Source organism: Manis pentadactyla, chromosome 14, assembly GCF_030020395.1.
Source record: "Manis pentadactyla isolate mManPen7 chromosome 14, mManPen7.hap1, whole genome shotgun sequence".
NCBI classification, from domain to species: domain Eukaryota; kingdom Metazoa; phylum Chordata; class Mammalia; order Pholidota; family Manidae; genus Manis; species Manis pentadactyla.
In genome coordinates, this window is record NC_080032.1 from 87,907,551 (window position 1) to 87,934,739 (window position 27,189).

Here is a 27,189-nt window from a genome sequence, read left to right on the forward strand (position 1 = left end):
GCTTCAGAACAGCATGTAGAATTGACACATGCATGCTGTTTCCTTGTAAAGGCATCAAGAATATTAAAATACTACTATTATCTGTGCTTAGCCTCAAGCTTTCTTTAATGATCCTCCCAAATCTTGCAAGAACTCAGACTAAATCGACTGTGTGAGTCAAACAGTAGCAACACAGTGACAATTGATGGCTCTTGCCAGGATCCCTAAGTTATGGCATCTAACTTCTAATCATTTTGTTTCTCTCTTAAAGGTTTTTGGGCAGCTTATTAAGGCATTTTACCTTTGCTCTGATATGCCCTCTCAAAATTACTAAAGAAAATGAATAATCGATCAAGTAAAAATTCTTTGTGGCTTAATTCCAGGAGTACACACATTGCACTTACATGAATAGAGTCCTCTTCTCTCTTCAACTGGCATTGAACTTACATTTTTTTATATTTAAATTTTCCTATGCATATTTTCTATTTTCATTAAATTTTATTCTACTTACCACTCTGAAAACAAATACATTTTTAAAATAGCTAAATAGGTGAAAATACCTCACAAGTGTATGTGTAAGATTCTGCTCTTCCCTGTTAGACCCATCAAAAAAGTTTAACAACTTATTTTTAAAAGAAAGGGAACATGATCTGTATTATATTGAGAATCATGAGTAACCCATAGCAAAATAGATGGAGTGTTAAGCCTCACAACTGGATTTTTTGCCCTACCATAATGTGAAATTGGAAAGAGATGTTTGAAAACACTGGAATAAGTGTAAGAGGTCAAAGCAAATCCATGTGAAGTTTTGAACTTGAACCTACCTTCATCGAAATTGCAGGACTGAGGAAGTCATTTACATGCTGGCTTCTTCCCACTACAACTAACCAACTAACTTGTTATTGCCAGCCTCCGTGTCTTTTCTCATTTTGGTACAGTGTTTAGGAGTTTGGGCTGAAATCCTGAGTCATCGAGAGCTAGCTATGTGACTCGAGGCAAGTGACTTAAAATTGCTACCTCAGTTTCTCACCCATCCAAGTATAATAAAAGGATTGTCCTATCACAGGGAGATTTTTACTGATCACATGCTGAATGCCTACAAGGAAACACCTAACACTTGATGACTAGAAGTGCTAAATAAGTGTGAGCTATTAGAATTACCATTTTCCATACTTGCATCTTACCTACATATCCCTGACCAAATGAGGAGTCCAAAGACCAGGTAGATCCCTGTTACCCAGATTTGCTACAATGGGTGACCGTGGATGACTCCACCCTTATGATTCTGTTTCCTTAAATCTAAGGTGGAGTTTTGGGTCCAGATAGTCTTTGTGGGCACATTGGCATTTTACTCTGAAATCAGCATAGGATGATAAACACCAGAGAAAAGCATTAGTGGCTTTTTGTGTTTTCAGATTGTATCCTCCCCCTGGCCGTCCAAGACTGGTCCCTACCTGCTCCCCAAGTCTGACTCCTCACGCCTCACCTCTTCTGTCCATCCCCAACCTCCTTCTGGGAAATTGCACTTGCTGTGGATCCAGGCTTCTTAAAATCAGCATTGACACTAGCTGAGCTAATTAACTCATCTCCAGTCGCATGCAGTGAATGCTAATATATTACTATTTCTAGACAAGATAAGGGTTATTTGAAGTGTAGTTGGGGGAAGAAGAGGAAAAGGGAGGTGTTTCAGGCACATGGCAGAGGAAGCTATTGAGAGAACAGGAAGAAGCCTGTCTCTGGGCTACTTGCAAAATGTGCATGATCCTGTCCTTGGTGCAAGCCAAATCAGGGAGCCTGTACCCCTTTCCTGCCCTGAGATGACCAGATTCCTGAGACTGACTTTTCCTGTGGGTTAATTCTGGTATGGACATGACACGTCAGGAAGTTCCCAGCATGCCGGGACTCACTAGAGGTGTTACTATTCTTACTGTCACCTGTTTCCTAAGTTACTATTTGTGTTTGTTTTGAAATAGAATTAGAGGCAAGGCAGTTTAACAATTCCTGTATCTGCCTTTGCTACAATTTAATCTCAAGAACAAAATTTAACCAGAAATACACCTAAAGGTGTGCTATTAAAATATTTTAAACATTTAATGAGGCAAACTAAGACAAAATACCATTTAGAAAACTGAAAGATGACAATAACTTTTAATATCATCATGTGAAAAATCTAGCCAATGGTTTTCAGCTTTCTATAAGACAGAATAATGGAAATCATAGACCTATATTTTAATGCAGTGCTATAAAAAAACATTCCTTCTGCACTTTGTTGTTTAAAACTTTCCTGTACAGCCTACATGAACTCTTGGCAAAAATGCTATAAAAGAGATCCAGGTATTAGAGGATGTTGAACAGAATGATTTCCAAGACCCTTGCTAACAAATAACTTTGATAAGACTCCTGTTCTCTTAAATCCACTGTACAAAATACTTCTTGAATTGAGTTGGGGATTGAAAACACAGGAAACAATATAACTTGTTAGATTAATATCTTAGAGTCAACCCAACTGGGGTTCAAATCCCATTGCTTATGAATCTTTATTATGCAACATAAACAGAAATATGTGACCTCTCTCTCTCTCTTCTCATCTGAAAAATAGTAGTAGTACACTAATAATGCCCAATCTAAGAGAGTCATTGCACACATTGTATCAAACAAGATGGTACCTCATGCACCAGGCTTGACACAGAGGCTTAGCTCAGTGAATGAGGTTTTGCTATGTGTGTGGACAGGCTACCTCGATTTTGCAGGAGAAATGGCAATAGCCTGAGAGGACAGTGACTGGGGGAATACAGGTGATGGCAGAGGAGCAAGGAGGCTGCCTGACCAAGAAGGGAAAATGGAGACTGAAAATAGGGACAAGAAACCAAAAGTAGGAGAGGTGAGAGGCCTTTACAGCGGCCTACCGCGCGCCCAGGCCCTGGGAGTCCACCTGTCGCTCCTCTCCCTTGTCACTCTTTTCCAGTCCCTTTGCCTCACCGCCGTCCACAGATGCTCAGAATTCTTCCGACTGGGGGGCTTTGCATTAGCTGGTTCTCTCCTTGGTTCCTCCGCAGAGACATGCTGGCATCCTTTGTCTCTTAACTGAATCTTTGCTCAAATGTCTGGCACCTTCTCAGAGACTCACACTGACCACCAAAGAAAGATTACGAGCCCGAGATCCCCGGCCCCAGTCCTGAAGGGCTGTAAGAAAATAGCTCTATTATCTTCCTGAAGCAAGTAACAGATAGGTGAGATATTTACTATAGTTCTTGTCTGGTTACTTCACTAAAATGTAAACTCCATAAGGTCAGGGATTTTGTCTGACTTATTCACTTATATTATTACTTCAGTGCCTAAAACTGCCAGGCTCATGGCTGGTACTCAGGGATTACTTTCTTTCTTTCTTTTTTCCCCTCTCTTTATTTTTTGAATTTATGAATGAAGGGGGAAAAAGGAAGAAAAAACTAATCTCCAATTCAGGAAAATTATTTTCTAATATTTTGTTCTAATTAGTATTCCCAGTGCTTTGGCAGGAGCATAGCATTGCACACCAGAAAGGCCCTAACATCGAATTATGTTTTAAATTATAATTGTTAGCTTTGAGTTTTAATAACATCATTTGCCTTCTGGTCTATTGTAACCAACTCTAAAGAGTCCTAGAACTTGAAATGTTAAAATGAGGAAACTCAACCATATGCATTAAAATGTTTCATATTGTGAACTTTAAATGTGCTGGTTTCCAAATATTAGCTAATTATGCAAATTATGTATGTATATGTTTGGTTATATGCTAACAGTATAATTTAGTTGGTAAGACTTGTCTGTTGACATCCAGTAGAAATAACTGAAGCCCTGGTATCTAGCAATTAAAATTGTAGTGGAAGCAATGGGTGTAGACAAAGCACAGATTTGTCATCCTTGATCCCCCTTTTCTGTGTCATGCTTGACCACCCTAACCACCCTAATGAGGTAAGACGGAAAATGTCTACTAGCTAGAGGTAAACATTTTCTCAAGCGGGAGTTCCAAAGTTGAGAAAGTAGTTCTTCCTCTACTGTGTTGGGTAAACATAGTCATTGGCTTTTATATAGCCTTTTAGAAAATACATATGTATGCATCCTTTTTAAATCTAGAAAGAAATACATTATATATGAATGAATGAATACGAAATGAGTCTGCTGTGTGTCTTTCCATCAGCATCCACAATAACAGTATGCAGTCATGTCAAGAGCTCAAAGTAGTTAAGTACTATTTCCAGAACCAATGTTACAAGGTGTTGTTGTTAATCTGCTGATATGTCACAGTCTCTTAGTCCTGCAAAAGTATGTTCTGTCATCCCTTCCACATTCCTTTATCCAGTATCCCAAATCCTGTCCCAGGTCAGCAATGCAGTGTTTCAATAATGAGCATGGAGCAGAGCATGTCTATAAAGAGCACATGGAATTTCAAATGATTTTCCAATTCATGTTAACAGTGTTTAGGCTATTAAATATTGGGGAGCATATTATAGCCAGATATAGAGCTCCATACTAGAGGAGGATATGGAAAACTTAAATTCAGAGGAGATTACAAATTGAATTAAAAAAATAGAAAATAAGCTCTATATGAAAAAACTATGGAAACACTATTTATTAGAATAGCCAAGCATCAGATCTGCTGGAATCTAGGGATCGTTGTCTTCCCAACCCTTGTCATATGACCATATCACTAACAAAGCGTGATTTTACCACTTTAATAACAGCTCAGAAAATCCACCACAGAGTAGCTGATGGACAGGTGGCCGCTTCTGAGCGTCCACACGAGGACGCGCTGTGTGGAAGAGCCCCAGCCGCCACCCTTCACTTCTGACAGACAGAAAGGAAAGACACGTATCAGAGCCCTGTTAAATAATACTGCTTGCTGTTTTATTCAGATACAGTCCAGGTCCCTTTTTCTTCTTACAACATGACTCTATATACAATTAGAAAATGGAAACATAATCTGTGAAACAGATTAATTGCTGTACTTCAAAGTCTATGTAATGCAGTTTCAACTCTCATAATAAACACAGCTTCCTTCAACCTGCATGAAGTAAACAAATGCCACTAAAATGAAGCCCAAAACAGTGGTTCTCAACTGATCTCACTGTTAGGGCACATTGGGCAACGTGCGGAGACGTTTTTGATTGTTGCAACTGGTGGTAGTGTGTAGGTGGGACGGTGCTGCTAATATAAAGCCCACGGATGCTGCCCAACATCCTCAAATGCACCAGACACCCCACAACAGAGAATTATCCTGCCTACAACGCCAGTCGTGTCGCTGCTGGGAAAGCCTCGTGGAAGGGGGATTGTGTTGTTCCACAGCCAGTCACTTAGGAAATCATTTCTACCAGCCGCTCCTCTCTGTGCCTCTTGTATCAGAGTGACTGTGGGGATAATGGAACAGGAGATGTGAATGACTTACCCCCACTTTCGGAGTTCTAAGCTATGAGAGGAAGTCAACTCACCATTCTCTAAACTAAATTTATTACTTCATTTTGAAAGATCTAGACTTCATAAATTTAGGATATTTGACTGAAGTTTTCAGTTCTTCTTCTTCAACACAGAACTCTTATTTTGTGACATGGTCATTTGTTAAGTTTAGGACATTAGTAAAGATGTCATGGTGACATCAATTACCCACAATCCTCAGCTTTCTAAATATTACCAAATTGACTATTTCACATAAGGGATAAGTTCGGCCAATAGTTCTATGCTCTGGTTTCTCGTTAACTCAAAATTCCTGATCAGAACTTGAGACTCATAAATATTTTGTCTTCTTGTTATCATGCTAAGTAGTTTCGCTGGGAATGTAGTGTTTGGATTTAAATTAACAACCATATCCTGTATTCTGTACAGTGATTAATGAACTAATCCAGGCAACAGGTTGAGAACAGAGATGTCTCCTGATGTCATAGCAAAAATGCTGAGAGCCAGGCAAGGTTTCTAATCTCAGCTTTCCTCTTCTCATGTGACCTTGACAAAAATCAATTAAACCATTATTTATCTTATTTAAGATGTGGATAATACTTAAATCTCCTATGAGCAGAGAGATCAATGTTGGTGAGGCAATTAATTTATAAATTGTCAAATAGATTGCAAATATCAAGCACTAACTCCCGTGATCTGCAATAACTTCACATGTGTTTGAACCTTATTATGAACTGAGGTTTGTTTTGAGAGCCACATTGGTAACAAATGGTCCAGAATGGGGGTTTCAGTCCTCTGACCACCAAGCCAGTGCTCTTTTTGTGTATAACAGTTTACCTCATTGAATTTGTTCCATGCAGAAATGTTATAAGCAGGCTGTCTTGACACGTCTAAAAATGTGCCCTAACTATGGGTAGAGAATCTTTTAGAATGCCATGTAGATAACAAAGCATTATCTATATTTTCCATATTTTTTGTTGAATTCCTACTTTATGTCATATACTGGTTACTTTTTATATGTTTTCTCATCCCTTTGTCCTAACAACTTTCAGAGATCAGCACTGTTGTCCCCAGTATATAGAAGAGGGAACCAAAGTTCAGAGAAGTCAAGTGTTCTATCTGAAGTCACACAGCTGTAGGGGCAGAGCTTGGAATCAAATGCAGAGCTCAATCTTCACACCTTTCTCCCTTTTACTTTACTCTGCCTTTGTGTATTATAATGGCACATTACTGTTTAAGCAACCCAGACCCTCAAAATCGTACTATTTCTGTGTCCATGATTCTTTCTCATCTATAATGATATCGTGTGCAGCAGGAGCATAAAGAAGAGCTGAGTGAGGCTCGGGCTTTTCTCCCTCTCTGCGCCCCCTGCCCGCCCCATGACTCTCACTCTCCCCTTTCTTTCTCTTCTCATTCTTCCCTTTTCATGAATAGAAAGAAGGTTTAAGGAAAAATAAAAAGGTATAACCTATGAAAAACACACATGAAATGAAGAGTGAACTTCACTATGGTGTCCTCTCACAGTCCAAAGAGAAGAGGAAGTGAAGCCCCCTCAGGAGCATCATCTCACGCGTCCGCTGGGCCCCTAGCCTCTTGTCTTGAGGGCTGTCCTGCCTTTAACATCCTCTGCTGTGAGCTTCTGCCTGACAAACCTCCCTGACACAGTCCAAGAAATCCCCCCACTGGCCTATTGATGGGATCGCACCTCTTATAATCTGTCCTCTCAAACCCAGCAGTACGTACCCTCGGTCTGAGTTACGAGAATAACCTGAGAGCCCCACCAGGAGAGCGCGGAGTGGGCTTCTGCAGGGTGGGCAGCACAGACTCCCACAGGAGGTTCCCCACTGCCAGCTGCTCATCTGCCACTCTTCTTCCTGAGTACCCAGTGGGTAACTGTTCAATCACATGCACACACACACCCCTGTCTGCCCACGTTATCCCAGCGCCTTATGAATCCTCAGCAAAAGAGATCTAAATTGTTAGTTTGATTCAGTCAGTAGGTGAAACAAGTCTGTGATGATTGGGGCAAATGAAGTAATGCGAATGCTGGTTTTCACTGGCCAGGGGTGCTTTTCCCCCAGTACCGTCACAGATAATCTTAGTGGGACAGTGAGGGAGCTCTGTGTCAGGAGGCACAAAGTAGTCCTAATTCTAAAAAGAAAAGGCTACTTTGTGCAGTTTAAAAAAATTATCTTTAATGCATGTGTTCTCAGTGGAGAGTGCACGGTACTTTACAGGCCGATTAAGCCCTGAAGATGCTATCATATATCCAATAAGCTGCGTCTGATCATCTGCTATCAGTGGTGGCCTTTGAGAAGGCTGCACATTTTTACCTCTGTGTTTTATTCTCTTCTTTGTCTGGTTCCTAGACCTTTATTAATGCCCAGTGTAGACTGAATGAAAATATTTTCACTTGGTATAATTTTAATACCCTAAGTCATATCTGTTTCTTTCATACATATTCATATGAAGGCCACATAACCCCCAGAAAAATGGAACGTATGCTATGAATTGAGTAATGTTTCAAGCAATTGTGTCAGATGCATACAAAACTGGGTGTTCGCCATGATCTTGGAAGATATCTTTTAAGTTAAAGATGTATATATTCAACAATCTACAACTCCTACACACTACTGCAAAAAATCTTAAAAATATAAAACAGAATGCAAACTGCTAGTTCATTTTCACACATCAGAACTTCTTTAAACAATGGGAAAACTGGTCCTCTAAGATTAATTTATTATGTTATCTCCTTTATGTGCTAAACTCTTGGAATTTAAGTCTTGCTTATGAGAAGACAAGAAAAAATCTTAGATCATTTGAAAAGCATGTGACTACCTCCCATTAGAGAGTTTCTCTCACACAAATTAATGGAAAGGTCATATGAACCAAAATATACTATGCTTGGCATGAAATCTTGGAGAAAGGGGGTGTGTTTGTGTGTGTGCTCGGCACTCAGAGTGACAGCTAGCCTAAGGAAGAGGGTATAATATGAATTTGGCTCTCAGATTTGAGCATTTTACCAGGCTGCAGGCGGCGGAAACCTGAGTCACACTGCCATTTAAAAGGAAATGAAGGTGAAGAATTCTTTAATGCCGAGTCTCACCATCCTTGCATTATATTAAGATGGAGCTTCCTAAAGTTCTCTAAAGTAGGAGATTTTCGTGGTGCAAGAAAAATCAGACTTCATTGAACATTCTACTAGTCACTCCTTTTGGATTATTCTTTACACCTTTGAAATGTCCAAGTCACTCTGGGATAGCTATTTGTACGCTGTCACTGGGAGATGACATTTAAAACGAATGAGTGAGATACAGACAACATCCTCTCTAAATAAACAAAATCAACCTCAGCTCGAAAGCTGGTGTGGAAATGCTTGTTTTGCGTCCCACTCTTCTGTGCACACGGCATTCTGGAAATTATAAATTCTGTTTTACAGAACTACGATATTTATTACCAGAGGAAAATAGATTATTAATTACAGCCAAAGGCTGCTTTGATTAAATATACAATTAATTAGCTATGCTAAGCTCATCCATCCCAGAGCTCCTAATATTTTCAGCCCGATGATTCTTCTAGTACTTTTAATTAAAATTGTTTTAAAAAGCCACAAGTTAGCTGCATGTGCACTTAAACTGAAGTTATCTCTTCAGTGTTTCACTGGTTTCCATATGCCATGTAATTAATCTTTAGTGATTAAATGTACATAAAATCATCAGAGATGCAAGGTAATTTGTGCAGACATGGAACAATGGAGAGCTTTTACTGGGCTTTTGCAGGACTGTTTTATCTGCTGAAAATTACTTCGAAAGCATTCAGATGTTAATTGTTGGAAGGAACTAAAAATTTATAAAAATTTGCCCCACTCTTCCTTCCAAACAAAGCAAAATAAATTCAACAATATTCATATAGAAAAGTGAGTGTGGCAATTTAAATTAAAAATGTGTTGACTCCATCTGCGGGGCTACACTTGGTCTATTCCTGTCTCCTTTCCTTGCAAAAGGACACATAGAGCCACATAAACACAGTTTCCAGAAACTTAAATACTGTCGTCTAATTTGTTATCTCTGCACTCAGACCCAAAGCCTTGAGTTGTTCAGCTCTGCATGCAGCCCAGCTGCTGATGTGGAGGAGCTCTTCCTGTCTGAACCGCTCGTGATGGTGTCACCAAGGTGAAAGCATGGGGGTCCTTGTCCCTGGGAACTTCATCTCATCTCAGTGGGGGTGGACGTGGCTCTCAGGGTAAATGTTCACTGACAGGTAGATAGGCTCTTGCGTCCCCTCCTGATTCATTCATAAAAGAAAAAATGGAAGGAAGATTCCCTCTACCAAAGTTTTATGCAATTTCATGCGTAATGTGAGGAATTGTGCTTGTTAATGCTTTTAAATACTTTCCTATAGGTGTTTTAGAACTAAGTAGGTCTTTGGGTAACATCTTGTCCAGCCGATTCATTTTACAGAAACATCTTTTCACTTTTCAACTGGAGTTTCTTGTCCTCGGGACCCACTTTAAGACAATTATCCATTCTCATGAATGTCTATGATTCATTCACTGCTTAACTGGAATTTTATGAGCTAATTACTAAAAGAAAATAGAAGACTAAGTTCCCACCAGTCCTCTTGTCCTAGCTGTAGAGCTTCTATGCTAAAGCTCCTCTTGATGCTTAAAAATAATTAATAGGAGTTTGTAGACAGATCTTGGTGTTTTTCATGGAGCAGCCATGTGATCTTGTTATGGTTTCGTTTCTCTAGAAATGAGTGTGATCATTTCTGTGCCTGTCAGAGCTCGTAGTGCTGAATATGTGGTGAAGAGTGGACATCCGACACACTTGCATTCACACTTGTATTGTTACTGTCTTTATCATCCATTTCACGGTGCACTGAGAGACACGCAGTCCGTGAAATTACTGGGGCAAATTCAAACTCTTCTGTACAAAATGGCATCAGTTGTTACTTCAAATGCATTTACTTCATTTTCTGCTTTAGACAGCCATCAATTTTTTGTTGTTGTTAACATAGAAAAAAATATATTTTTTGGAAGCCCATGGATATGAGCAAGTTGGCAGTGTGGTGTTAGGCAGGCAGGGTGTGGGCACAAGTTTGGGGCGGGGTTTTGGGGAGGTTCCTTGTGGAGGTAAAAGCCTGTACATTTCCCTGATGGCTTAGATTTTTTCCTGTAGTTTCATGTCACTGACTGAGCTCAACAAGTGTCAGAATGAATTCAAATGGCAGAATTGATGGTTGAAATGATTTAAAACTCCCCCTTCTCCTAGGTTGATGGCTTTGTTCAGACTTTGTCCTGTCCTTTCAAACTGGTATGAAATACCTTTCATCTTCCAGGCACCAAGCTAGAGAAGAGACCGTCATATATCATGCAAGTTCTACTTTCTTGCGTTAATCCCTGTCTTCTAAAACTCATATGTTCACTTGGGTAAAACATCTTTCTAAGTTTATACCCAAAGGTGTAACTGAGTCTGGCAGAGCTGCATGTGTGTGTGGATATGTGAGTTCGTGACAGTGTGTGTGTGTGTGTGTGTGTGTGTGTGTGTGTGTGTGTGTGTGTATGAGAAAGAGAGTGTGGGTTATGGTGAGACAACTACCCACTTGGCCAGGTGGGTACTAACCAGAAAGGCAGGGTTCCAGAACACTGGAAGAAGTAATTTTTGATCCCTAAAACAATCAATGAAAATGTAAGTCTATAGGAGCTGGGTAACACCTACTTAGAAAGCCTTTATATCTTTTTACTTAAAATTCAACTTCTGCAAGCTTATATTTCTCTATGGCGTGGGTTTAATAAATTGGAGTCAAACCTGAGGGTGAGCTGATGTAGCAAAACTGCCAACCTGCTAGGTCCTGAGGGAACAGGTGGAAATGAGGGCGCGAGTACCATTTTGCACCCCTCTGTACCCGCCTTCGGTTGGACCATCCACGCTGCCCTGTCCTGACCCAGACACTGATCGCTTCTCCTGGTACCTTCCTAAGCGATTTCCTGCTCCCAGGCAGCCGCTCCCCGCCACTGCCTCGGGAGCTCTCTCCCCAGTAGCTACGGTCCTGCTGCTTCTCAGATGAAAGGTGTGGTTTAAAATAAATTCCTTACCACGGCCGACTGAGTCTACAAAGCCTCCTCTCCAGCCCCAGCGCCCAGCACTCCCCCACATCCCTCCAATCTCAACACACCAGGCCCCATCCCCAGAAGACACCCCTTCGCATCTGAGCCCTGGATTCCCTTCCTTCCTCCCAGCTTTGTGACTTAGGAAACTCTTCACCTTCGAAGACCGGTCCCAGAAGCCCTGCAGTCCGGTCCCAGCGCCCCCAGGCACAGCCGGGCCCTGGTGCCCACAGAGCTCTGCGCGTGGATTCTGGCCCTCTCCATGTTTGTTTGCAATTATAGATTCGTACGCTGGTTTTGCCAGCGGATCATGAAGAGCATGTGCCCTTCCCAGCGAATACCTGCTGATCCTCAGCTTCCACACCTTTTAGATGGTGACATCATACTCACGTCCCATGACTGTCCTTGGGCGTGATGAGATAGGACAGGCCAAGTGCTTTGCTCGGCTGCTGGCACACTGAGGGGCTCATTCAGTGCTAGTAACTGTTGCTGTCATTGTCGCTGTGGGACTGTAAGCACAGGTGTTAACTTGTGTCCCCAAGAATCAGCTAGCCTCTGTCACTCAAGAGTTACTCGGTGGGGTGGGTGGGTGGTGAGGGAGAGAGAGAGAAAGGGGCACAAAAATTCTCAATTACAATATAAGCTGGTCACGGGGATGGAAGTGCAGCGTGGAGAACATAGCCAGTGGTTCTATAGCATCTTCCTATGTTGACAGATAGTAACCGCACTCATGGGCGTGAGCATTTAATTATGTGGGTAACTGGCGAACCACTGTGTTATATACTTGATGCCAACATAAATTGTGTATCAATGATACTCAATAAAAAAAAAAGTTACTCAGGGAGGAGGGAGGCTGCGTGGATCACGATCACAGCACTGCTAGCTGCCTAGCTGTATCGTATATTTGACGACTCTGGGTGGGTATTATCATCTCCTTTCCAGATGAAGAAACTGTGTGAGGCTTAGAGTTTACATAACTTACCCAAAGTGCACCTTGAGAGCTGTGTCTAGACCCCAGCTCTGAGTGATGTCCACACCCGTGTTTTTGTACAACATTGAACTATGCATTTGCATGCCCCCCCCAAATAATTTATACGATAGTGTTGAAAAGAAGGAATAATATAGGTAACTGGGCTACAAAATGGGGCTGGGCAGTGAATAACTTTGGTGGCCAATCTAGTTACATTGGTTTTAACGTGGTTCTTGATAGAGAAATACCATGAAACTATATTGAACCATATTCGTTGAGCGCCAAGTATGTGGCAAGCATGTTTTGGGGCCCTTTAGCTACAGCACTGGACAAAACAGTTTCTTGTAATTTAATGTCTTTTGCACAGAAGCATTTAAATACTGAAGCCCTGGACCGCTCTTACAGACAGGTTCAGAGGACCTGTGGTGGGATGTCCACAGCGTCGCTGGTGCTGTCGTGACAGATGCCCTGTTACCAGTAACTCACCATCTCGTGCCTTTTCAGTAGTAACTGTGGGGCACTTTATGCTTTCATTCAACAGGTAGCTGTGTTCAGCACTTCTTTGGCATCAAGCCAGTGGGGCTGAGACTCAAGGTTATGTTCATTAGATCTGTACATGTTCTCAAAACAAAAAAGGGACCAAGAATGCTCATTCCAGGGCTAAGAGCACGTTTCCCGTGTTCAGTGCATGCGAAAGGTGAGCAGCTCTGACCAAGTCGCTGATGCAGTTTATATTCATTTTTAAAGACAGTCTGGATCATGTAATTACAGCAAAGTTTCTTCCGAATGAAATGGTTTGAGTTCATTTTCACAGCATTTGCTCCATATTTACCTCATGTCTTTCATCCTTGAGCCTGTTGCAGAAAATTTTGTCTCCGTGAGAATTTCTCATTAACTTTAACATACTCAGATCTGATATGTCAAACCTCAATAGATAGGTTTATTAATAATCAGCTACATCGGCTTAGTATTATCTTAGGAAGTGAAAGGTCAGTAAGTAGTTATTATCCTACCATTTCATCAGCGGACTCTTCTCCAAAGACTTCAAGTCATTTTTCACCGCTTATGGAGTCACTTGAGATATAAAAAGTCTTTTTATAGTAATGAAAGAACTCCCACAATTAGCCAGAAGGCAGCCATCTATCTTTTTAAATAGCTCAGCTTGGAAGAGAACAGGAATTCAGGTGATATTCAGTCGATGAATTGTTATGACAATGATTAAGTTGGTGATACCAATCTGTGCTTTCTGCTGTAGGGTGTGTGTGTGTGTGTGTATGAGCGTGTGTATGTGTACACGCGTACAAGAAAAAGACATTGAGTGCAGAGGGGGAATTTGTTTCTCTAATGATATATAAGTATAGAAACAAACTTTGGAGAAGCTCTGTATCCATCAATTCCTTATAGTTATTAATTCCAAACGATCACAACACAGATCCATTCTTACATAGTAATAAGCATAGCAATATTTTGAAACACTTTGACATAATTTTCAACTTAACAAAGCACTGCAAGAATCCTCAAATACCTGTCATCTAGGCTTCCCAAATTTTAACATTAAGGTGTTACATTTGATTTACCTTATTCTCTCTCTGACTCTCTCACCTGCGCACATACACACACTCCATCAAGGTTCACATCACTAAAATGGACAAGCCCGTGTCACTTGCTTCCTGGTAGGACAGACTGAGAAGGACACAGCACCACTTCTAGGCGTTCCTGCTGAGAATACAGACCCTGAATGTGATCAAGAGCAAACGCTAGACAAAGGCGAACTGAGGGCGACGCTGTAAAATAGCGGGACACGTCAAATATATGACAACTTTGCATTTTCTGTATGAGCTCAATGAAAGTTCTATTTCAGTGTGCTCTTACAACTGTATGACTTGCTAAACACCAGAAGCTAGAAATTGTTTTTGATGTGATTCGTTTTTAATAGTAAAGTTAATTTGCAAAGAGGGTAAGTTTCAGCCTTTATTGTATTTTTGTTGTTGCTATTGTTTGACTCAGAGGAATTTCCTTTTCTAGTTGTGTCCGTCAGGGTCCCAGAAGGAAATGAAAGGCATACGCAAAGTGTTTACTTGAAGGAAGTTTAATACAGAAGAACTTACAGAGGTGTGAGAAGAATTAAGAGGAAAAATATAGGGAATGGCGCTTTAAAGAGAAGTACTTACTACTCAGGGCCCTGCAGGCAGGGGGCAGGGGGACGAGGGGACAGAACGTAGCAGGGTGCTGTCCTGAGAGCAGGTGCAGAGGGGCCGGGAAAAGACCCAGAATCCTAGCTCCCTTAGCACTGGCTGCACCAAAGCAAACGCACAAAGCCAGGACCCTGTGAACAGTAGACAGTGGTCCACACCCCGGGGCCAGAGCTCGGTAGAGAAGAGTGGACTGTGGATTCGAGGCACAAACCAAATGCCACCAGGTCTTGGGGCAAACAGGAGAAACCTCCACTTCTTTCATTACGGTGAGGGAAATAACTTCATTTATAAAGAGGTAAACAAAACTATGTTGTGTACATTTTATTTCCCTCAGTAAGAATCAAAGCATATCATATAACCTGTTCCTTAATAACAGAAATAATTCATACAAATAAGCACTCTTCATATTTGTTAGATCCCAGATGGGAAAGCTTAGGAGAGAAGGGTGGCTCTGGGAGGGAGGGAAGAAACAATTACAGAAGACGGGATATTAAAAAATGACAGAGAAAAGGTAAGAGGAGGAAAAGCAATCATGAAGGATATATCCCCAGGATTTCCCAAACCAGAGAACTTGGTTCAGGAAGAGTTTGGGTAAATCCACAAATAATGGGTCTAAAACATCTTAATAAGAAAAGCTGAAGATGAGTCTTGCTTGCGTTTGGGAACACCTCACCATCAGTTACCCGGTGACGGGAACCAGGAGGCAGCAGGCTGTCCTGTCGGGACCCCAGCGTCATTCTCAGCTAACCTCAACCATCAGCTTCTGAGTCTCTCGTTCTGTTACAGGGGGTCTGCCGTTCATGACTGTTACATGTGCGGAAGCATTTGTTACATCTTCAGTTCTTCAGGTCGTAACTGCGTATTGTGTCATGCAAGGTTGCTAAGAGTAAGTCCTACAATGTCACAAGTCATAGGCTAGACAAAGGCCCTCAGTGGAGAAACATGCCAGTCAGGCAGAGGACAGTCTCGCAGGGTCCCAAACCGCTGGGCACGCCGTGGGTCTGTACTTCGATGGAGGGACCACACCCTGCCGTTGGCTGTCTCTTCAGGGAACATTGTCAGTAAGGAAGCAAACTGCAGGAGGTCCAGGCTGCCTGGGGTACAAGTCGGTGCTTTCCATGGGTCTGGGAAAGACAGCTGCTCAGCTCAGGGCTCTTTGGAGCTCAGAGCACGACACCCCCACACACTAGGAAGACGAGGCTCCTGGCCCCTGGTAGTCCAGATAAGCCCAAGGCAGCCCAGGGCCACTTTGGGGTAAGTCTGCTTATCACATCGCAGGTGGTAATTACCTCATTCTCTTCCAGAAGGCCAGGAGTAGGATTGAAAAAAGCAGAACACTGGTACAGAGACTTCCAACATCTCTAATGTTCTTACCTTCTAAAACTACGTAATTATGGCAAACCTACCCGTGATTGCTTTGTGCATTAACATTTTAAAAAGTGGCCAAAATTAACTTTACTCCTTCCAAATCTAGGGTTTCTTCATATCAACTAGATTTTCTTCATATAGTTTTGCACAGTTCCCAGTCTGTGAGTCCCTTTTGCTATAAATATTTTCATACTGTGTTATACTCAATTTATATAACAGATGTCCACAGAGGATTAAACGTACCAAAGTTTAGAAAGAAAACTTGTGTGCTTAAATTCCTTAACATTGACTTGGAAATTGTTTATGACAAGCGTATTAATGAACATAGGATACAGATTATTTTAAATCCCTTCCATGCCAAACACTGTAGCAGCAGCTGAAATATTGTTTCCTCCTTCTAGAAAATGTTACCTGACCACGTTTTTCCAACACCTCCCTAACTATCAAACAGAGAATTCGATCCACATTCACATAGGGACCTTTAATCAAAATTAGCTCCACAGTTACTTGTGAGGGTGGGAGAGCCTGTGAAGCGTCCTGCCCACCCAGAGCCACGATGCTCCGGACTGGAGATGTACCATGAAGCACGGTGACTCTTGTTGGTAACACTGTATTATATAATTGAAATGTGTGTAGTAAAACTTCAATGTTCCCACACACAATTAATTAATTAATTGATGGACAAGGTGTTGGATATGTCTATGAACTAGATGGTTGGAATCTTTTCACAATATATACACATATCAAGTCAACACAATGTACATGTTAAATATCTTACAGTTTTGTCATCTATACCTCAATAAAGCTGAAAATAAATGAATAAATAGATGAATGGATAAATATTTTGTGAACATTAAAAAAATATTCAAACGCTTTATACTTATTCTCAAATTGAAATTGGGCTCTATCAGCTTACATAATCCTTGATATTCTGTACCTCTATTGCGTATTCTTCCATGTACTCTCCTTAGGAAAGGCGTAGTGCATAAAAGCTCTTATTTTTCAAAAGAACTCTCATCATTCCTGAACAGCTGACTCTGGAAATAGCAACTCACCAGGGTGACTTGGTTATTCGTGTACTTGTTTGCACTTCAAAGGGAAAAAAAAAGTCAAGCCTGTTTGTTTTCTGATACTCAAGAAAATTTTGCACGTGGCTGGTTTCGGAGAAATAATCAAAGGAGAGCAGCTCGTATCCAAGCTGAGGCCGCCAGTCACTCCGGGGAGGTCGTTGACAAGGGGTCCAGATTTGGCAGTTTATCCAAAAGGGTAGATTGTTCATTAAATAGAAACCTCATCAAGCATTGCTGTTGTACGGTTTACATATGAAAAGCTATATTCTTTACTTAACATTCACAAGTTGCTTATGGGTTAATTAGCCCATCTGCCACAACAAATGGTTTCACACTTTTTGTGCCTTGATTGCTAAAAAGTGACTGTTTTTCTCCTCTCTGCTTACCCCTATTAGTAAAATAGAAAATAACTTTTTAGAAACAAGATGTTTATCTTTTCATATCTGCAAAAATGTGATGTGTGTAAGTTCAACTTATCAACTGACTTGATAAGCACAGGGATGAGAGGGAAACCTTTTCAGAAAAGGGCCCTAGGATCAGTTTTTCTAATGATCCCCCATCTCCTGTTTATTTGTTAGTTCTTTGGTAATGATTAAGACTTCCTTCCACTTGCTTCCGATCCCAAATTTAGTTTTTATGAGGACAACCACGTGTCTCTATTTATCCTGAACTTCTATCACTGGCATCTCCCTTTTCTCTTTAATACTGTTGCCTGTTCTGACACCTTCTTTATGCAGAATGCACCTGCTTTCTCCTTTACCTCAGATCAGGTGGCTTACTCACTGGTCCAGAGCCCAGCTGCCTCACTCTGGGACCGCTGGCCTCTTACCAAGTGTCAGTCACACGAGTCACTTCAGTGACATGCTAGTTGCTCGGCCGTAGTAGAACTAAGTCGGTTGCGGCCACAGTTATCAAAATGCCAGATGGTATCACATTAGAGGGAATCACCGTGTGTATGTCTCCTGGTTGCTATGACACTCTCACCTCTCACCTTGGTCTCTGTCCCTATGCCGTTCTTAAATCAGATTGGCAGCCTTCTTGAAACCCTTCCACGTGTCAACTTCAAACTCAAAACCCACGGTATGTGAGCATTTCCAGTTGCCTTCCATCTCTTCCCATCAGTTTTGCTCCCAACCCTCCTGATTCGGGTTTTCTACCTGAAAATCAGCATCCCTGTACTTCTCTGGTACTTCTGCTCCGCTCCTTGTACCAGGAGAGAATGGGCAGACCTGGGACCGCTTGGATCCGCCCCTTTAACTACCTATATTGCATAAGATACCTTTGACAGAGGGCTTCTCCATCTCTAGTCTACTTTCATAAAAAGTAAAAAATTGTATGTTGTCGACACAAAACCAAAACTAAGAGGGAGAGGAGCAGGGAGAGAGGGAAGAAGTAGGGATGAGAAGCCAGGACAAGAGGGAGGGAAAGAATATGACAAGACTGTGTGTGATGAGGCTGCAGCACCATGAAATACCAAACACCTTGTTGCTGGTGCAGGATCTCAGCACTTGGGAAAAAAACAAAGCTTTGCTACTAATTTATTTGTGAATTTACTACAAAGCCTTTCTGTAGGATTAAAACCTTAGAAAATTCTCCCAGTGTCATGCTTCTCCTTAGGTGTAACTGACAACTGAGCAAAACAACTGCCAGAAAATTCCAATTAAGCTATTCTTTTTTTGTTGTGAAAGGCATAATTTATAAAACGGTGACCTTTTGGTAGGCTAACAGTATGTTGATGAACTTCAAGTGAAGTAAAAAGAAAAACAAAAAAACAGTGTTTTTTATCACCAGGGCTTCTTGCATTTTCTACAGGATCACGTGGGGCAGTAGCGCCTTCAAAGGTCATAGACTTCTTTACTTTGAGAGATATTAAACAGCTTATGAAAATAGAGGTCAGCTGCATAACTGGAAGAAAAGAGCATTCCCTATGGGAAGTAAGATATTTGAGATTATATTGACTGTCCTTTTTTAAGATTGTGTTTGACTGTCTTTAAAGCAAAAATATGAAATTTGCATATAAATGCCATGCTTGTAAATGAATGAATGTGCCGGTCTTAGAATCAATAGCTATTGATCTTACGGCGTGAACACTAATATCACTAATCATTATGTCCACAACCGAAAATACTCTTCAGTAACTTTTGTGTTTCTGTGGAAATATTCATAGTTTTCTGGATTTTGCAAAAATAATATTACTTAGCCTATAGAAACATAAAATAAACAGCCTTTATCAATAAGGAACTCATTTAAAAAAATATATTCTTGCTTTGAAGCTCATTAAAACAAGTAAGAAACAGAGGTGTGCCAAGATTATAGGCAAGGTGCTGAGCCACCATGGAGAGGAAATAAAATAATGGCATCTGTCTGCCACTTAAGGACATCTAATTTATACATTAGAAGGATTTAATGGATGACTGGAAGAAGACCTGGCCACAAATTATTTTTCCCTTTACTCTCAGATATTGCTTGAAGTTCCCTCAAAAAGGGCACTGACTCCTTTCATTCTGCCGCTGTTAGGGGTTTCTCTAGATGCAAGGCCTATCGGGAAAGGTAAGATACTGACAGAGTGCCAGTAGGTTTTGAGCAGTTGCTCGCAGGTCATGACTGAGGGTACTCTTCAGAGAAGGAAGGGTGTGAGACCCTCCCGGAGTGGATCCTCCCTAAGCTGAAGGAACGCTGTGGGGAGAGAAGTCTGGGAAGCAATTTCTCCCTACCACGTAGATTCTGACAGAACCGTCCCCTGTAGCTCTGCATCATCTTCCACGACCCTGGAATTGATAAATGCCGACCACAGTGTGACCCATAGAGGGTGATGCCATTCAACATGAGGGGCAGGTTTTAGGTTGTGCTTTTCCATTCTGGAACTTCTCTCTCGTTGGCCAGCTGCATGTGTTCAAGGGAGAGAGTGGTGCCCGCGGCCCGGAGCACCTGTCGCCTGACAGGGGCTCGAGGAGAGAGTGGTTGTGTCCATGGCATCCCGTGCTCACACGCACGCACATGCCCGGGTCCATCATCTCATCCCAACGGTGTGCCAATGAAGGCTCGGTGGTGATTTTCAAGTTCAGTGCATAGAGAAGAGAATCAGAGAGGGTACACGATAGTGAGTGTGTGCGCACTGGGAGGTACCCACTCGAGTCTCCCACTGAAGTTTCTTACTAGCGACTCAAGAACTGTGCTGGGACGTGTTTTGCTGGTGAGGAATCTTAATTGCTCGATTTTTGAAGGGACATTAACTCTTTCAGGGTCCACTGAGTACATTAGTTCCTCCAGGTCATTTAGCCAGTCTCTACATGACGTGACAATTTCTACCTGGCATTGTGTCATTTAGCCCTGAACGTCCCACACTGGCTCGGAGCACACACATACTCCTTGTCTGCTCAGGGACAGAGAATGTGCTCACTGGAATGTCAGCAGCCACCCAGTGACTCCCTTCGCTGCCTTGTAGAGCACCCAGGGGTCTCTGAGGATTTGCTGATGCATAGCAGTTATCAGAGCCTCACAACAGATGGGTGGCTTCATAATTTTAGGGGTTTTGAGCACAGTACTGTGCCCCCAAGTGTCTCTTCCTATTTACAAAAGCCCACATTATTGCTTCATTTGGGGTAGGAGTGGTGAAGCTGTTTCAGGATGCTAGACTCCTTTATTAAAACATAACTTCCACTCAGAAGCTGTGGCATCAGGACCCATTTGGGGGGTAAATTGATGACTATAGAGAGCAGTCTACACTGCCCTTTGAGAAGGTGTCAGCAATGCAGGGTTGGCTGGGGAACACCGCTGGCCCTCACTAAGTAGGCATGGCAGTGTGTCCCAGCAAGAATAATTTTTCTCTCCCAACTGCCAGTGATCAGCCCTGCTGAGAAGCAGCGATGGGGGCCGAGGGGCGCGTCGCCTCTTTCTCTGGGATGTCAGACCTGGGAGAGCTGTGATGGAAACGCATGAGGGGCCAGGGCAGCCGTGCATTCGCTCAGAGGTCTGGAGCAGCGACCCTCTCGTGGGCTTATAAATCAGCGGGGGTCTTGTTAAAATGCCAGTTCCGACTTAGCAGGTCCGGAGCGGGGCCAGGGATTCTGCACCTCCCGGGTGATGCTTATCCTGCTGGTCCTCAGACCACTCTTTGAATGGCAAGGATTTAGATAAATATACATAATAGTAGCATCATCTTAGATAAAAAGATGATGAATATAAAAGAAATTTGACAATATCCTTAAAAAATTAGATTTCAGGCCAGTAAGACTTTGATTAAATATTGAAAATCCCACCCAGAGATCGATTGATCATAATAAAAAAAAGAGGAAAAACTTAACATTTCTACTTATCTGCAGATTTTGACGGACATTTTCGGAGGCTGATGTGTTGTTTAGATTTTAAAATCTTTACTAATAATTCTGAAGGTGTGCCTCCTAAAGACAGAATCACTGTTTTCCTAATCTCCTTGGTGAATGCCAGCTCAGGTGACCCTTTATCAAAGTCCTTTCAGCGGGTTTAAGCCTCCCCTCCCCACCTTTTATGCATCTGTCACGACGGCCTCTGTCTTCCTTCCTCCGTGGTGAGCGATGTCCTCCTGTCTTTGCAGGTCAACGGGAAAGCTCTCTCCAAGGCCACCCATGAAGAAGCAGTAGAAGCTTTTCGAAACGCCAAGGAGCCCATCGTGGTGCAGGTGCTGAGGCGAACGCCTCTCGGTAAACCGGCCTGCGGAATGGCCCCCGCGGTGCCGGTCACGCACGCCAGCACCCAGACGGACATCACCTTTGAGCACGTCATGGCCCTGGCCAAACTCAGGCTGCCGACCCCCCCAGTGCCAGACATCTGTCCGTTCCTGCTCTCAGACAGGTATGTTCAGTCCTCCCTCCAAAGCCCTGTTTGTTTCCGTCCATCAGCTGAAGTGGGTGTTCAACAGAATCAGTCACACTAGCAAGTTGACAGTGACGGAGGCAGGTTCTCAGGTTTGTCTGGCAAGTGTCTCCACTGTGTCTACAGGTAGTTTCCCCGCCGGCCCTGCCGGCTGCTTCCCCGACCCACCCAGGTGCGTCAGCCCCGGAGTCATTCTGCTGAGGAGCAATGAGAAGTTCTGGCTGATTAACTATCTTCATATTTCCCGTCACCAGGAGCCTCCCGCTACCCCGAGCACTGGTCAGGGAAACAGCTTTTCTCACCAAAGCTGCCGAGAACCTCAGGAAGACTGACACAGAAGTGGCCTGTTGATGCTGTTTTCCCCTCTCTAGGTCGCCACTGTCTCTGTCACTCTTTTGCTTTGCTCATCTTTAAAGGAAAAGATAGGACGTTAATTAAAGTGCAATTCCCCCAGAGAAAGCTATTACCCAATATATTGAGACGTAAACCAAAGATCCTGGCTGGTAGTGAGCTAAGTATAGAGCTACGGAATACCGAACTCTTCAAGCAATATTTCTTTCCAATTTTTACCTAATTTAAAGGCAGTTAGAGATGTTTTATTCAAAGGGTGTTTTGCCCATCTATTCTTTCCTGGGAGCTCTAGGCAAATGCTCAAACATTATGGAGAGCTTGATTGATAAAGGAGGTAGCCTCTTTGGACTGCATCTGCTTGCCTTCTGCAATCCCTGCTCCACTTGGTAAAACACAGATCAGATCATGCCACTTCCCTGGTAAGTCCATGTCATGGTTCACATGTGTACATGAGCATCACCTGGGAAATATGGAGGACAATACAGTGCAATGCCCCATGCGCCGTCAGGCCAGCTATTGAAGAGGTTTTAGAGGGAGGCCCAGGCATCAGAATTTTTCAAAAATCTCTGTAGGCAATTTTGATGTGCAGCCATGTTTGGGAAACTACCCCTTGAAACTTCAAGTTCCAGGAGGCAGGGACTCTGTTTGTCCTGCTATGACTGTTCATTCATCCATCCCTTACGTCAGGCTCTGAACTAGGTGCTGGGCACAAAACTGGGAGCCAGAATACAATCACTACCTCCTGGAGTTTATATTCTGGGAGGAGACAAACAATACACAAGCCAACAGACAAGTAATAGTCATTGGCGCTTCCTGGCGCAGGGCAGCCCTCCAGTAAGTAACTTCCCTGAATGAATAACAGCTACCGTTTGTTAACTAACTGCACATGCTTTAGGTCATATTCCAAGTGTTCTGCATATACTAACTCGTTTAGTCCCCTCCACAGCCTTGTGAAGAAGTGCATTATGTTATTACCATCCCCATGTTACAGTTGAGGAAACAGATGTTAAGTAATTTGGCCAAGGGCATGTGACAATGAGGTGACAGGGCCGGGCCTCTGAGCCCAGGGCCCACTCTCTTAACCAGTGGGCTGTGTCTCTCTTGCTAAGTGCTGTGGGTCTCAGCCTGGGAGCAGCCTCTCCGGCAGAGTCTCTGGGACTGCACAGGCACACCCCCTCCATGTGCTCTAACAGCTTCCCTATTTCCTCTTAGTTATCACACCACATTAAGATTCCCACATTCCTGCCATAGCCAGTGAATAGGGCAAGAGTGGCATTTGGGGCACCAGTTGATTTCCCGTACTTGGCATAGGGCCTGGCATCTGGTAGACAATAAATGTTTATTGAATGAATAAGATGTTCCTGCAGGGCAGGAAACACATCAGATGCCCCAAATAGCAGGCTTGGACATTTCCCCAGCCCAGTGGGCTTTGCAGAGCTGGGCCAGAGCTATGCAAGGAGGATTTACCTGGTAGACCAGCAAGCAAGGTGCTGTGTGCACAGCTTTTGCTGTTTGGGCCACAGACAGCCATGGGCACCAGTGGGAAGAGGCTGGTAGAATATTTACGCTGACCACTCAAAGGCACCAGGACGCATCTCACTCACCCTGCAGCTGGTGATAAGGGGACTGTTTACACTGGTACCTCGGTTTTTCTGTTATGTCGCACTGGCAGGATGTGGAGTCCCCACCTGCAACCAGCTCGGTCAACTGCACTTAACGCCTTTTCACTGACTTGTAGAAATAGAGGTGACCTTACCCTTTGCTGTTAAACTGTGCTAAGCCTTCATGTGGTATAAAGTGCAGTCTGTATATTACAGCACACAGCAATTTGAAAGCATGTCTATAAATTATTTAAAACATTTCCCAAAATTGGAGGCTATGTGAAAGTCAGCTACCCTGTCCCAGGTGCCCCCCATTCCCTTTACTTAATCGGCTCTGTCACTGGGTATTATTAACCCTATGACTTATAGGAGTTTCCAGTGTGTTAGCACCATGAATGCTGTTTAATGCTTGTGCACAGGCCCTTTATCAAAGAGGGAAACATATGGGTGATAAGGGAGAGGAAGCAGGTCTTAAGGAATGGGGTCACTGTGTGCATTTTACAATATGAGAAATACTTGCTTTTGGAAATGTTTCAAACACATAGGAGCTGTGTATTATGGAAGTGGTAATACTTTGTTACCAAATACCCCCTTTGGGACAGACAGCATTCACTAATGCCACACCCCCATTACGGAGCAAGTCACGCTGGCTGGAATAGAAGCCAGCCAGAGAGTTATCAGTGAAGCACTGTGGCCTGTCAGAGATTTCGCAGAATGCAGCTCTGACCACGGGCTTCACCTTACATTCTCTCAGAAAAGCAAATGGATGGGCTTCATTTCGGGGGAGAAAAAAAAGCAGTTGCTCTTTCTGAGCTGCAGTCCATTTAAAGGCTAGATCATCCAGGTCTTAGGGCAGAGAACACTAAAGTGGAATTCTAAAGTCAGTCTTAATCTGAAAACAATGCTTTTGATCCATTCCTGTGATGTTACCACATTCCCATAGCTGCCATTCTCTTCATCCAATGGAGCACGAATTTTATGAGGAAAATGAGTATCTTTCCAGTTTACCTGCTGACGCAGACAGAGCAGAGGACTTTGAATATGAGGTAAGAGCATTTTCACACTGCTTCACATTTCCTCAGGAAGGGATGGTTGAGGCGTTTTTCATAACAAAGGAAAAATTAATTTGTCACTGTGAGAAATAGTTTGTCTATTCTATATATCAAAGGTAAATATGATTTTTTAAATATGATTTGGTGTAGCCACATGGCTTTAGTATTTTAAGTACATTAGAAAACATTTTATAATATGAGCCTGAAAATAATTTGCTTACATTTTTGTTGGTTTTTATACATAATATTATGACAGCTACACCAAGTAGAGTTAGCAAAAAAATTGTATTTGAAACCAAGACTGTGTTTACTATTTTTGTTCATTATATAGTATTTTGATTTTAATTGATAAACTAAATTTTATAGTTATAGTCCCCTTCACAAATCCAATATTCTCTTTATTTGTGACTCAAGTGTGTATTCTAAAGGGCAGCCCACTGACTTTCTAGAAGGAGAGGAGGCCTCATGCCCTTTGTTAGACTGTGTTTATCCTTTACATGGTATATGTTAGGGTGCCTGTACTGTGATATATAGCAATTCCCAAAGCCCTTCTATTAATTATTTAAAAGCTTCCACAGAAGTTAAGGGATTTATCCTAATATTTCCTCTGCTTCTGCAGTCTGTAAATCTCTGAAAGGTTTCAGACTACTCTGACATTTGGAAATAGAATAGATGGAGGAGGTAAAGAAGCCACTGTCAACAAGCAGGGTGCCCGTGATCATCTGCCCTTTTGCTGCTCCAGATGATGTCATACACGTTCAGCAAAATGTTCTTTTCCATTTTGCAACCAGGAAATCCTGAAATCTCTTCCCTTAGGAGGATCTGAAATCAAATAAGGCCTATTCAGTGAAGCTCACCTAAAGCAAATAGACATTTATTTGAAATCTTTCCCCCACAAAAGTCATTGCTGAGGATTACAGAGAATATTATTTCTTTTCAGTCAGAATTTGGAAAGATGTGCAGCAATACCTAGCATCTTATCACTGTTGTTTGTGTTAATTTTTTATCCCCTCCTCTCTGTTCAGTTGATTGAAAAGTTTTATTTTATAAATCCACTCAAGTATTGGTATTCATTGAAACTCCCACTAAGGTTTCTCTACTCATGCAAAGTAAATTATAAACTTTGAGTCATTTATTCAAATAATTCAGGATTAAATGATGTTTTTCTTTCAGGTAATGAATATTTTGCATTTAGGGACTGGAATGGTCTAGATCACTTCAGCTCTTCATTTATTTTGTACCTTAAAACTTTATTGAAATAACTCTGTGTGCCTGAGTGGGGAGCATGAGAGAGATGCTTACTTAGGCTAAGTAGGTTATGAGTAAAAAGAAATCATTTTAATTGATTAGCATATTACTGAGTATTACAATACAGACAGATTTCTGCACATTCATTTAGGGCTTATGGCAGCTGATCCACAGCCTCCTTTTGACCCATCTCATTCCTAAAAGATGCCAGCATCAGGATTCTGACAGGGGGAAATGCTCAGACAGGTCCCCTCCATAGGCTGTAATCTCTAAGTCCAGGGAGAGGAAATCCTGGGGCAAAATACCTCTAAAAACCTAATCAGTCAAAGGAAGAAATAAAGTTTAAAATCCATTTATTGCTCACAAACTGCAGTCTGGGGCCATCTGTCTTTCCTGCTCCAGCAGAGGCAAAACTGCCCCTCCCCCTCACCTCTCAGGCACAGATAAGCCCTCCTTGCCCGGGTAATTACCCCCTGATATGGAAATGAACTTCTCTCCACCCCTGAGGAATGATGCAAATGCACTAAAGCCATACTTCTCTCCACCTCTGAACGCCTATTGATATGCAGATGTACTAAAGCCAGGAGAGGTATTCTGAAAATGTTACAATTATTCTGAAAATGTTACAATTTTACCCACAAATCTCAACTAATCACAGCATCACAGTCATTAATTTGCTGTCAGCTGAGACTCCCTTCCCCAAGGTACCTTTTCTGAATGGTTGAAATAAAGAATGTTCCCGTGAAATTTAAATAAGGAACAAGTTACTGGGACAAGCTTCAATCTTGAGAAAGGATGCATTTGAGAACAGTAAACATGGTTAAAGGTGTTGGGGGAAGCATGGGGGAAAACCCCCAGGACAACCCACCAGATTTAGGAGAGGATAGTGATTCTACCCAGCACTCCTCAGTCTGTTGGTTATAGGGCAGCGTGGCACACACCACCCCTCGTGGCTGCGTCAGATTAGA

At 42.4% G+C, this 27,189-nt stretch overlaps 1 protein-coding gene across 3 annotated transcripts in view; it reads left to right on the top strand.

The window, feature by feature from the left end:
• Positions 1-27,189, top strand: part of PDZRN4 (PDZ domain containing ring finger 4) — a 447,294-nt gene that overhangs the window by 228,462 nt on the left and 191,643 nt on the right. For all 3 annotated transcript variants that reach the window (XM_036889592.2, XM_057492556.1, XM_036889593.2), the window contains 2 exons: positions 21,692-21,948; positions 24,865-24,967. In XM_036889592.2, coding sequence (XP_036745487.2) covers positions 21,692-21,948; positions 24,865-24,967 — 360 coding nt within the window. The remainder of the gene's footprint in view (positions 1-21,691; positions 21,949-24,864; positions 24,968-27,189) is intronic.